Raw genomic sequence first — 13,554 nt, forward strand, 5'->3', positions numbered from 1 at the left:
TTTTAAAGTGCACATAGATCATTGACAAAAATAAACAATGTGCCAGGCCATAAATCAAGTTTAAATAAATTGCAAGGTTTTGAAATAACATGTATGTTCCCGGACTACAGTGCAAAGTAGAAATCAGTAACAGATAAATATAAAATCTGAAAATGTTTGGAAGTTAAACCGTATACGTCTATTAATAAATGCCCTTTGGGCCAAAGAAAGTATTACAATGGAAATTAATTTTTTTTACCTAAATTATAATGAAAATGATATGTAAATGTGTGGGATGCATTTAAAATAGTACATAGAAGTAAATTTTTAGCTTTGTATTTATGTATTAAGAAAGAAGAAAGGTTGAAATATCTAAACTTCAATCTCAAGAATCTAAATGCAGTATGGATTAAAGTCCCCCAAAACCAAAGAAAGTAAAAATAAAAGCAGAAAGGAACAAAATAGAAAAAAAGTTAGGTGAAGAATTAAGTAAGTAAGTAAGATACCGCACAATTGCACTCAGCTCACACGCCAGCAAAGCAATGCTCACAATTCTCCAAGAGGGGCTTGAACAATATGTGAACCGAGAATTTACAGATATTCAAACTGTGTTTAGAAAAGGCAGAGGAATCAGGAATCAAATTGCCAACATCTGTTGCAGAGAGTTCCAGAAAAACATCTACTTCTGCTTCATTGACTATGCTAAGCCTTTGACTGTGTGGATCACAGCAAACTGGAAAATTCTTAAAGAGATGGGAATACCAGACCACCTTGCCTGCCTCATGAGAAATCTGTATGCAGGCCAGGAAGCAATAGTTAGAACCGGACATGGAACAATGGACTGGTTCCAAATAGGAAAGGAGTCCGTCAAGGCTGTATTTTGTCACCCTGCTTGTTTAACTTCTATGCAGAGTACATCATGAGAAACGCTGGGCTGGATGAAGCACAAGCTGGAATCAAGATGGCCGGGAGAAATATCAATAACCTCAGATACGCAGATGATACCACCCTTATGGCAGAAAGTGAAAAGGAGCTAAAAAGCCTCTTGATGAAGGTGAAAGAGGAGAGTGAAAAAGCTGGCTTAAAACTCAGCATTCAAAAAATTAAAATCATGGCATCCGGTCCCATCACTTCATGGCAAATAGATGGGGAAACAATGGAAACAGTGACAGACTTTATTTTCTTGGGCTCCAAAATCACTGCAGATGGTGACTGCAGCCATGAAATTAAAAGATGTTTGCTCCTTGGAAGAAAAGCAGTGACAAACTCAGCATATTAAAAAGCAGAGACATTACTTTGCCAACAAAGGTCCATCTAGGCAAGACTACAGTTTTTCCAGTGATCATGTATGGATGTGAGAGTTGGACCATGAAGAAAGCTGAGCGCTGAAGAATTGATGCTTTTGAACTCTGGTGTTGGAGAAAACTCTTGAAAGTCCTATGGACTCTCAAGGAGATCAATCCAGTCAATTCTAAAGGAAATCAGTCCTGAATATTCATTGGAAGGACTGATACTAAAGCTGAAACTCCAATACTTTGTCCACCTGATATAAAGAGCCAACTCATTAGAAAAGACCCTGATGCTGGGAAAGATTGAAGGCAGGAGGAGAAGGGGATTAAAGAGAACAACATGGTTGGATGGCATCACCGACTCAATGGACATGAGTTTGAGTAAGCTGCGGGAGTCAGTGCTGGACAGGGAGGCCTGCCTGCTATAGTCCATGGCGTCGCAAAGAGTCAGACATGACTGAGCGACTGAGCTGAGCTGAAGAAAAGCAACAAAATGAAATGGAAAAGATTAATAAAATTGATAAACATCAGTAAGACTGGTCAAGTACGAAGGGAAAACACACATGATCAATATCCGGAATGAAATGAGAAGTATTACTACAGATTTTATAGGCATTAAAAAGACATTAACGTACGTTTAGTCCAAACATTTAACAGATTAAAGTGAACAGATTCGTTGAAAAATACCACCTACAATACTGACATGAAAATAAGCAGAATCTTATGTCTGTGAAAGAAAATCCATGATTTAAAATCGTTACTCACCCCACCCCACCCCCCAAAAAACCTGAGATGGCTTTTTTGATGACTTCTCAGTCTTTCAAGGCAGAAATAATGCCAAACTCGCCTAACATTTCTCAAAGAATAGAACTTTTTCTACTCACTTTTCAACTCCTTTTATGAGGCCAGCATAACCTGACACTGAAATCCAATTTCAATATTACAGTGTTCAGCCAAAGAGGTCCGACATAGAAGAGTAAACACCGTTTGGTTCCATTAATATGGAATTCCGTAGTGGGCTAGGAGAAAGCAGAGTAGGGATTACTCTTGGAGAGGTGAGATGCTGATGGGGTGCAGCAGAGCAGACTCTCCTGGGGTGCTGGAATGTTCTATATCTGGATAGTAATTATAAGAGTGCTGAATGTACTTTATGTGCACTTTAGTAGTAATATTCAAAATAAAGACTGTAAACTTGACATTTCATCCCCACGTCGTTTCTTTGATATCTAAATTGAATTCCATGTGCGTTGCCTGAGCTCATGTCCCGTTTTGACTGCCTTGGATGAAAGCCCACTCTGATGGAGTTGCCTTGCACAGTGGGCAGGCTTTTGCCTTGGGCTTGCTCTTCTTTGAGAATAAGGAAATGACCCCGACCCAGAGGTGCCTGCGATGGAGCCTCTAGTTCTTCCCTCACACAGTGTGGTTTTCTTCCCAGGCACGGTGGTTTTGGGAAGCATACTTCCAGTCAATCGAGGCCATCGCCCTGGCCACCCTGCAGATCATCAGCGATCGGGTCTATCCGTACGCCGCCATCTCCTATGAAGACTGGAACGACCCTCCCGCCGTGGTGAGTAAATGCTGGGGTGAGCCGCGTCAGGCACAGGCCAGCTCACAGGACGATGGAACCTGTACTGAATTTGTAGAGGTGATTTAAGTTTGAGCTTTCTAAGATATAAGAGTGTGCTAGAATATGTGGGTCCCAGTAGGACCAGTTTTGGTCTTCCCTGTTGGCTCAGATGGTAAGGAATCTGCCTGCAGTGCGGGAGACCTACGTTCAGTCCCTGGGTTGGGAGGATTCCCTGGAAGAGGGCATGGCCGCCCACTCCCGTATTCTGGCCTGGAGAATCCCCGTGGACAGAGGAGCCTGGCGGGGTACAGTCCGTGAGAGCAGGACACGACTGAGCAACTAAGCACAGCACAGGACCAGTTTGGGCTTCCCCGGTGGCACTAGTGGTGGAGAATCCACCTGCCAGTGCAGGAGAGGTAAGAGGCACGGGCTCGACCCATGGATTGGAAAGATCCCCTGGAGCAGAAAATGGCAGCCCACTCCAGTGGACAAGAGAGCCTGGCGGGCTACTGGCCCCGGGGTAACGAAAGAGTAGGACACGCCTGAAGCGACTTAGCACACACGCATGCGGGACCAGTTTAATTTTTAAATGATGACAAAAGTAACAAATACTGAAGCAGCAGTTTGTTTTGAATGTGCTTAGGAAGACAGTGTGTTTGTTTATTGCAGAAATAAATTGGGAGGCCTGGGTCTTGTTGGAAATGGAAGACTTCCTGATGGCTTTTGCAATGGTGGTGCTGAACTCTTGAAAAGATTCTCTAAGCAGTTTAGTGATGGCTTATATTTTGAGCACTCCCTCTTGTGCTTTATGCTAACTAAGTGCTTTACATGGATGTCAGTTAACATTCAGGCCCCTGGTAGGGGACATCATCAGCAAAGATGATAGAGAGGCATTAGGGATTGCTCAGGGTGGGGAGACCCCTTGGTCCTTCCAGCAGCAGGATGGGGTGGGCAGATGCTGCTCTCAGAGCTTCGTCCTTAATTGCAGGAGTCATGAGGCACCTGTGGCCTGGGAGGGACAAGTACCTGAAGCTGTGGGGGGCACAGTCTCTGCTCTGGGGCACACCTGCTGTCTGGCTCGGAGACCCCGAGCCCTCCGCGTGAAAGAGCTCGGCTCCTCTCCTCTGAGTCGTTGCTCTTCTGTCTGTGGGCAGCCATCCTTGTCTCCTGACTCTACCCGCTCTTAGCAGTGCTCTGTGCTGCCATCTGGTCAGCCTTCTCTTTCCCTCCCCACCTCCCTCCCTCCTTTCTTCCTCCCGCCTTTCTTAAGGGGTTATTGTGTGCCAGCCCTCTACCAGGTGCTGAGAAAGCAGAAGAGGAAGCCAGGCCCAGCCCTCTGAGGAGCTCAGCGCTAACTTGGGAAGCCCGGAAAGAAGGGTGTTGTAAGAGTTGTCCTGCAGTGGAGCTGCGGGTGGAATGCCCAGGGAGCCCTGGGCGAGGGCGGGCGGTGCTCCTGAACGGAGTGCCCCAGAGGAAGTAAAACGGTCAAGGCAAGCGAAACAGTACCAGACATCTTTCTGTTTTCCTTGAGGGAAGATTTCCTTCTGCCCATCTCTTCCCTTGACTTCATTGCTAAAGGTAACCTACCAGAATGTTTCTGTTCCTGTATAGACGTACTGTATAATTTTAGAATACAGATGGGGTCACACTATGCATATTATTCTCAACCTTGCCTTTTTTACTTTAAAACTAAATCATGGGCTTACTTCCATTTCATTCTGTATAGGGATACTTCAGTTTTAAGGACCGCTGGAATCACGTCTCGGCCTTTTGGCTAAGATCGTGCGTTGGACCGCTGTATGTGATCCCATCGCTTAGGTCTATCTTACAGGCAGGTCAGTTTTCAACAATAATAGGGGGAATGCATATTATTGCATCCACCCATCCTTTCAGGTGTGTTTGAACATAAATGTGTGAATATATCTGTAGAATCAATCACAGCAGAGACATGACTAGAAGAATAAGCACACTTTAAATGTTGATCAGTCAATCAGTGAGTTCAGTCGCTCAGCCCTGTCTGACTCTTTTCAACCCCATGGACTTGAGTGTTGATAGATACTAACAAATTGCTCTTTCAAAAGACTACATACAGCAGTTTATAGTTCCACCAATAACATTTTGGTTATTCTGGTTCTCCATGCCTTCAGTAACCCTGAGTACTTGAATTTTTGCTCACTTGGAAGGTTGATCTCTCTCTCCGTTGCTCCCAGAATACAAATATAAATGCTATTTGAACTGTGATGGTCACCTGATTTTTAGATTGTTTTTGGCATGTATTCATTCAGTGGGTATTTCCTGAGTGCCTGTTTTATTCCAGGCAGTGTTCTTGGTACTTGAGATATGTCAGTCAACAAAGCAGAGAAAAATCCATTGCCACTGGGAAGTTTACATTGCAGTAGGTCTTGCTATCTGGAAGCAAGATTTGTCTTCCTAGTAAAATTTTAAAGCTTTCTTTATACAGGTCCTTTACAAGTCTTGCAAAAATTTTTCTTAGGTGTTTTATCATTCTTTCACTCTGATAAAGGAATTCATGCTTTCTGACATTTTAGTTTCTAACTGATTACTTTTGTATGAAGACATTGTTGGCTTTTATATATAAACTTGTAATACTCAGACTGAGTTCTGTAATTTGACTTTTTTCCAGTTGATTCTCTTGTGTCTTCTAGATGTACAGTGATACCTACAAATGCTAATTATTCTTTTCTCTAACACTTGAACCTTTTGTTATCTTTTATCTAATTGCCTTGGCTGCTGCTTCCAGAACAATGTTAACTGACCATCATTTAATGTTGTTAAGCGTTAAAAGAGAAGGGTGGGTGTTGTGTGAGAAAGGGGGAAGTTAGGTTTCCCCCTCCCCCAGCTTACCTCTGGTGCTCTGGAGGACAAAGACTCAGGCAAGTGAGCGATAGATGTGATACAGGGAGGGGGTGGGCCAAGAATGATGAACTTTGGGGTTTCTGGTTCCATCCAGAAGGAGCAGCAAATTCAGAGGTCAGAGGGACAAGAGAGCATGGCAGCTTCAGGAACTTTGAGGGGGTCAGTGTGGCAGGAGTGAAGGGTTTGTGACGGAGACGCAGAAGGTGGAGCCTTCCGAGGGCCCAGATCGCCAAACCCCTGGCATCTTAAGGGAGGTACTGGAATGTTTCCGGTGGGTGATGGGAGATCAGCAGAGCACCTCCACAGGAGTCATGTGGTGAGATTGCATTTTTGGTCATTCTGACATCAGTGTGGAGGGTGATTCTGTTGTAGGAGGACAAGGCCAAAGGCAGGAGGAGACTGTTTCAGGAACCCAGGTGAGAATCAGTGGAGGAAAAATGTGAGAATCAGGGAGGGTAAATGTGAGCGATGGGGCTTTCCTGGTGGCTCAGTTGGTAAAGAATCTGCCCGCCGTGCTGGAGACTGCCTGCAAGACAGGAGACCTGGGTTTGATCCCTGGGTCAGGAAGTTCCCCTGGAGAGGGAAATTGCAACCCAGTCCAGTATTCTTGCCTGGAACGTCCCATGGACAGAAGATCCTGGCAGACTGTAGTCCATAGGGTCGCCAAGAGTTGGACACAACTTAGCAACTAAACCACCACCCAAATATGAGTGATACCAGGGACCACCGGCCGTGCTAACTGGGAAGGCGTTTAGGAAGAGTGAGGAGCATGGTGTTGTCTGTCCAAATAGGGAGTGCGAGTGCATGGGCATTGCGGGCCAGGGTGGCGTTGGAGTCCAAACATGGCCTGGCAGCAGGGCCTTCCACAGCCCAGCGCCAGGCCTCCTTTCTAGCCTGATTTCCTTCTGTCCCTTTTGGGGAGCACTAGCTTTCTGGCTCCATAGCGCTGTCCTTCCTGTGTTTGCTCTCTGCTTTTCTTTCCCTGTGCCCTTGTGACCATTACTCCTTTCACTGGACGCTGTTCTTCACCATCATCTCTGGTCTTAGGCATTTTATTCGGAGGCCCTGGCCATGTACCCCTTTCTCCATGAGATTTTTTCCTGGACCCCTTACAGAAAGTGATCTTTCCTTCTTGTAAATCTTAAAGCATATTATCTGTTTCTTTCCTGCCATTTAACATCCATAGAAGTACAATTTCCTGTAAAATTTTAAGTTTCTGAAGGGAATTTCTGAGTTATCTTGGTATTCCTTATAATACCTAGAGCAATTTAATTCAGGTAGGAAGCCCTTTATACATAAGGAAGGAGGGATTGAGGAAGGTGGAATTTCCAGGACGTGAACCATCCACAGCTCACTCACATGCTGATGTGACAGCCTTTATTTTATTTGACCTTCATGTTACTGGGAAGGTAAGAAAAGCGAAAGATTCCCTCTCATCCCTGAAGCAGACCTGGTGAGGCTCACAGAGCCTGATGACTCGTCCAAGGTCACGTAATGGGCAAGTTGCGTAAACAAGCAGGAGCCCAGGCCTTCTACCTACAGAATGTCTTAACTGGCTTACAGAGTTTTATGGGAGCCATTGAGCCTCCTCCGGGCTGAAACATTTCCACTCTTCTGAGCATATGGTACAAGCTTGAGACAAAGAAGATCACATCTGTTGCTCTGCGGGAGAATTCATACAGGTGGGATAATCATGACCCAGCTAGAGAATGTGGAGACAGTGGGCGCTTTCCTGTACTTTTATCTAAAGCTCCAAGAAAAGTGTATGAGGATAAATGGTTGAGATTCTGGTGTCTGTCTTCCATAAGAATACAGACTAGGAGAAAATAGTATATGAAGTTTCATAGTTTTGAAATAGGCATATTTTAATTGAGGACAAAGCAGAATGCTGGACTCAATTTGAGAAAGAAGATGAGTATAAAAAGCATAGATCTGAATAAGCAACTGGAAAATATATTCTTTATTTATTTATTTTTCTTTCTTAAGGGGAATTTAGTGTTTACCACATTCTAGGCGCTCAGGTGATGAGAGCCCTGATTTAAAGCTGTAGGTTGTACATTTCTGCTTCTTCAGTGAAAGCAACTGACAGAAAGCCTGAATAGCGTTGATTTATTTGTAGTTAACTTCCCCCCCGCCCCTTCAGAAATACTTAACCTGTCCTCGATGTGGTTACTATGAGCCCAGCCTGCAGGGGAGTCTCCCCTCTAGATTCCATCAAATTTACCATATCAGGCACCCCGAGGTGGGAGTCGGCGTGGATCTCAGTCAGTAAATCAAGGGTTGGCCTGACTTTTTCAAAGATCTGCAGTCAGGGCCTCCAGCCATGCTCTGAGCTTGCTCAGCTGGAGAGGAGGGCTGGGAGCAGAGAGCCCTTTTTTGGCCAGATGCCACTGCCTGAGTTTAATGTTAAAAAAAAGAGAAGGCTTGTGTGTGCATGGTGAAGATGGAGGGGTGGTGGCCGGCCGTGCAGAAACCCAGAGCCTGTATCACCAGATGCTCTGCCTTCCTCGTTTGTAACCGGAACGGGGGCCAATTGCAGTATCCGCCTCGTGCCACACTCTCAGACGGTGAAAACGTTTGAGTAGGTCATTCTGGATCACAACTTTAAAGTGGCAGAGTGGTCCAGTCTGGAGAGATGGGCCCTTTGTCTCAAATCTTCTCTTTGGAAGGAATTTCTCACCAAATGGAAGTTTCTTTGTGAGGGATGACATATTTGTTCTTAATCATTAAATTTTTTAGCTCCTCTTGTCAAGGATGCCTGCATTTTATGGTCTCTTGAGGCTTTCATTTCTCCCCCTCTTTTTTTTTTTTTTTTTTTTGCAAGTATCAGCAAAACTTTACCATCTCCCCAAACACTCCCCGCCTGTATTGCTTCTCAGGCGTGTGCCATTTCTGGTCTCCCCCTTGGCGGGCCTGGTGCCTGGATCTGGGCCTGGCCTGGGTAGCTGGGGGGGTCTCTTCGGACACCCTCCCTCAGCTTACCTCTGATCGCCTGTGGGACATGAGCTTGTCGGGAGGACACAGATTGAAGCCCGGGAGCAATGAGGATGTGCAGATATGGAGTGGGCCAAGAGCTGTGAGTGTTTGGATTTCTGGCCTGTGCCAACAAAACCGTATCCTCTCGGTGACCATTAAAAAAAAATAATAAACGTAATATAATCCTAAAATCACGTAGAGTGGAATATTTTCCCGTATTATTTTTGTACAGCATGATTAGAAGGGTTATACTCCACCTTGTCATCGTGTCCTAACGTGATTTGGTAGTGTCAGTCGCTCAGTCGTGTCCGTCTCTGTGCGACCCCATGGACTGCAGCCCGCCAGGCTCCTCTGTCCGTGGGATTCTCCAGGAGAGAATACTGGAGTGGGTTGCCGCGCCCTCCTCCAGGGGACCTTCTCAACCCGGGGATCAAACCCAGGTCTCCTGCATTTAAGGTGGAGTCTTTACCATTTGAGCTACCCGAGCAGGTAAATTTTATTTACCTAGTTCCTTCTGGCAGAGTTTTTCAGATTTGTTGTCATAGATAACACTAGTATAGATAACCCGGGTTGTTTTTTTTTTAACACTGACTGTACTGGACCTAGAGCAACAGAAAAGGGGACAGCTGGGGTCCCGTAGCTGTTGACAGAAAACCTGGCAAACTGACGAGAAAAGTGGGGAAGTGACTGACAATGGGTTGTTGCACCCAGCATAAGAATAAGGGTGACTGCAAGAACTTGTTCCTATGAAATCTAGCCGGTGTGGCGGCTTTGCTGCAAGCCAGGCCTCAGACGCGGATTATATGCACTCACCTAGGCATCCTGTAAGCCTGGGTCCAGGTTTTGAAGATAGAGGGGGGAGGCTCAGCAGGCGGCAGGACTGTAGAAGAGCACTTGCTCGGGTGGCAGTCCTCACCCGTGAAGGGCAGGGTCAGAGCTGTGGACTTGGTGCAGCAGAGCCTGCTGTTGCCCCTAGTTCTTGGGGAAGTGGTTCCGTCAGGACGTGTCAGAAGCTCCCGAAAGGCTCGTGAAAACGCAGATTGCTACCACTCCACCCCTAGTTTCAGATGGTGTCGGTCTGGGTGAGGTCCTCGGATTTGCATTTCTAGCAAGTTCCCAAGTAGTGTCAACGTAGCTAGTCCAGGGGCTGTGCTTTGATGTGGGATTGGTTCACTGTGTGTGTCCTGACTCACTGCCTGGAGAAGGCGCTCCCTCTCCCCCCATCCGGTGCCTCTTCTGCACCCCTGGAGCTTGATTAGAAGCTTCCAGAGCCTGGGCTAAGCCCACATCTGTCTCAGCTACAAGAAGAACTCAGGGCTACCAGTATTTAGATGTCCAGATAGCAGCCCTCCTCATTCACAGAGGTTGTGGTTGTATAAGCCGCTGAAAATATCACTCAGCTGTAAATACTAACAAGCTATAAATCACTCTGCAGGCCGAAGAAGCGCCAGCTCAGATGCATGGAGCAGAACCCTGATTCTGTTTAACTCCACTCCCTGCCCTTTAACTTCCAGGTTGTGGAATGTGTCTCTGGAATTTGAACACCTCCCCTGCCCACCCCCCTCTCCCAGGAGGCCTTTTTGGCTTATTTTCTCCCCTTCTTCCTCCCACTGCCCAGACAGATATGGCTGAAGTATGTATGGAATTCAGAAATTTTAGCTTGAATTTTAAGTAAGTTTAAGTGTTTTGGAGTCTCTTGTTTTTAGAGGCGCCACATTGACAGGGTCACAATTGCACACAAGGCCCGCCTTCCTGCCCCCAGTGCCAGGCCTTCCCTTGAGGTGCCTTCGCCATTGAATTGTCTCATAGCTGTACTTGCTTCTGCGGAAACAAGCCTGAAGGTCTCAGGTCATGGAGTCAAGAAAGCCGGGTTGGGTCTGAGGAGCGAGAGACGCAAGAAGATCCCAGGAGCTTGACCCGGGGCCCCATGCCAAGAATTCTGATGGTCAGATAGTAACGTGGGAAAGACGAAGTCGCAGGTCAGATCCAGGTGGGGAGGGTAAGTAAGGCACAGGAAGGGCCAGACTCAGGGGGTGCTGCGGAGGGGGTCCTGTCAATCAGAGCATCCTTCCTGGAGAGGGAGACTCGTGTGACCGGGTAGCCATGCATGCACGGCGACTCCAGCGGTGGCGGAGGTCAAGCCACGCGCGTGGTTTCCCTGGATGCAGACCTTCCCCACCCACCCGGGCTTTTGTAGAGTTCACTTTTATGATGCTGGTATTCATGAGTCAACACCTGACTGCTTCCTTATGTCCCATAGAGGAGGGCAGCGAGTGAAGTAGTTTCTCGGAGGCCGTGGAGCTTGGTCTGGCAGCAGATGAATTGAGGACACCTTGGGTATTTTGGCAAAGCCATCCTTCACACACCAGCTGTCACTCACTGGCACATCCGATTCCCTTTCCCCTTGCTTCAGGGCCCACTTTCTTTCTCCTGCGAGTCAGTTTAAGAGGTTCAGTAGCAGAGGTTACTGGGAAAATGGGTTGTCGGGTATCACAACATCAGGGGTAATGAATTCTATTTCTCATATCCTATACTGTTTACATAGACCTATCAGTTAATATTTGAGTGTAATTTTTCTAATGAGAGGGTCATTACAGCTGCAGAGGAGAAAAATTCCCGCATTGCTCCAGCTGGAGTTTGAGTCTTGATTTTTGGTTCTGTTTTATCTCTCAGCTATATTTCTTAATTTCATGTTTAAGAAAAAAATAGAATGGCTTAACACATGTGTGGTTTAAAAAGTCAAATTATAAAATAACGCCTGTAACTAAAATTAAGGCCCGTTCCCGAGGGGCAGCTGCCTCAGCTCTCCTCTGATATTTATTTTCCTATCTTCTCATAAAAGGCTGATAGTGCTGTTTTTTTAATTTCTCTATCACAGACATTGTCTCCCTACTTCCGTGGAGTTAGTGCTCCGTTTCCTGTTCCTGCCTCTTCCTCTGCACTCTTCCCTCTCATCTTACCAGTGGGGCAGTGTCGTCATTTTTCATTCGAGCAATGTTTGTTGTTGCATTATTAGGACTATATAACTGTTGGTGTCAGCGGAACCAAGTAGTAAAACATGGTTATGTTTCCTTTCTTGTATGACTTTTTTTTTTATTTTCCAGGGTGTAAATGCATAGCTGCCTTAAAAAAAAAGAAAACAAAAACAGTCTCTTAGTTTTCCGTGTTCCTATCACTGCTTTTTACTAAATTCTCCAAAGAAAGAGTGAAATGGTCAAGCGCAAGTGAACTATGGGCTTTCCCCCCTCCTTCCCTCTCTCTTTCCCTCCCTCCCACCCTTCTCTTCCATGGCCTGCACCTGCAGCTCCAGTGTGGATTGATTGCTCTCTAGGTCTCCTGTGCAGAGGTCAGCCTCAATTCTCTGTTCACCATGATTCTCGCAATTCTCTTCTTTTCTCTTCTTTGTTGGATTCTTTGTTTTCAGGTTCTAACATCCTCTTTCTTTTTGTTTTTTTAATCCAGTAGCTTCTCCAGAAAAGGGACTTGTTGGGGGGTAAATTTGCTGTCATTTTGCATGTCTGAAAATGCGTCTATTCTCTTTCACCTTGATTAATAGCTGTGTGCAGTGCTGTGCTTGGGCTAGTATAACATTCTGATCGAGGTGGCTTTTCTTCAGAATTTCAAAGGCATTGCTTCATTGTCCGCTAATCTTCCTGTTTTAATCTCAAAAACCTGAGATGTCATTCTAATTACTGATCCTTTTGTGTGAAACTTTTAATCTTCCTGGAAAATGCTGTGTTCTGAAACTAATGATGATACACCCTGGTATGAGTGTTTTTTTGTTCACTGGATACTGATTTGGGCCCTTTATAAGGAAATTTTCACATTTTATATCTCCCCTGTCCCCCCCCCCCGCCCCATTTTCTCTCTTCTTTTCTGGATGGAACTTGGGTTACCTTTTCTTATCTTTTCTTTCTGTCTTAATGGACTGTTTGTTTTAATTTCTTAGATATTTTCTCAATTTTATCTTCTAACTTTTCATTTTAAAATTTTTGTTCACTTTTAATTTCTGAGTCTTTACTTGACTTCTACTTAATCTTTTTTTATAGCTTCCTATTCTTGTTTTAAGGATACAGTACTTTCTCTTTCTGAAGATATTTGTGGTTTTGTTTTTATTTGTCTTAAGCTCCCTGTATTATTTGTTTCCTTTGAATTCCATCATCAGGTCTTTCTTTTCTGTCTTTCATATTGGAAACTTTCTTCAAATACCTGATGTTTTTCAGCAGTCTATTCGTATTTGAGTGAGCCGCTGAAAACTGATGGGAAGCTCTGTGTGCGTGGTTTGGCTTGTCAACTTTCGGGCTTTGCTGAAGTTTATGGACGGGGACTCAACTGTTTACCCCGTTGTTGGTACTCCTAGGTTATTTCTATTGGATTGGTTCACTGACCCAAAGGATATTCTTTCTGCCCTTGGGAGCAGGCGAGGATGGATAGTCAGTCTGGGCTGCGTGTCTTTGGGGAGGAGGATGGGGAAGGAGGCCGGGCCTCATCCTTCATGCGATGGGTGATCTCTGGATCTGCCGTATTTGGTGTGGCACCTCATCCTGCCGGCCTTGTGTCTCTGGAGTGTGAGGTCTCTCTAGTTCTTTTTCTCCAGAGAATAAACCTCCTGCTAAGATGCAGTGGGTGGAGAGGACAGGGAGGGCATGGACCTGCCTGTGCATGTAGGTTTAAGGGATCTCGGAACCAACTTTTCTTACTCCTGTTTTCAGAGTCCCTCCTCCCTAGACACCTAGGCCTTCCCATTTCTCAGTCTGCTAACCATCATCCTTGGAAGGGTTAGCTTTCCACAGTTTGCTAGGCAGTTTATGTTCCTTTATCTGGCTTTTGTTTGTTTGCTCAAACAGACCTAAAATTATGTATATT

The 13,554-nt window shown here is 45.5% G+C and overlaps 1 protein-coding gene across 1 annotated transcript in view; it reads left to right on the top strand.

Moving 5' to 3' along the window:
• Positions 1-13,554, top strand: part of EXT2 (exostosin glycosyltransferase 2) — a 141,688-nt gene that overhangs the window by 61,000 nt on the left and 67,134 nt on the right. The window contains exon 8 of the mRNA XM_068988369.1: positions 2,704-2,835. Within this exon, the coding sequence (XP_068844470.1) occupies positions 2,704-2,835 (132 nt within the window). The remainder of the gene's footprint in view (positions 1-2,703; positions 2,836-13,554) is intronic.

This window comes from Capricornis sumatraensis, chromosome 16 (assembly GCF_032405125.1).
Source record: "Capricornis sumatraensis isolate serow.1 chromosome 16, serow.2, whole genome shotgun sequence".
NCBI lineage: Eukaryota > Metazoa > Chordata > Mammalia > Artiodactyla > Bovidae > Capricornis > Capricornis sumatraensis.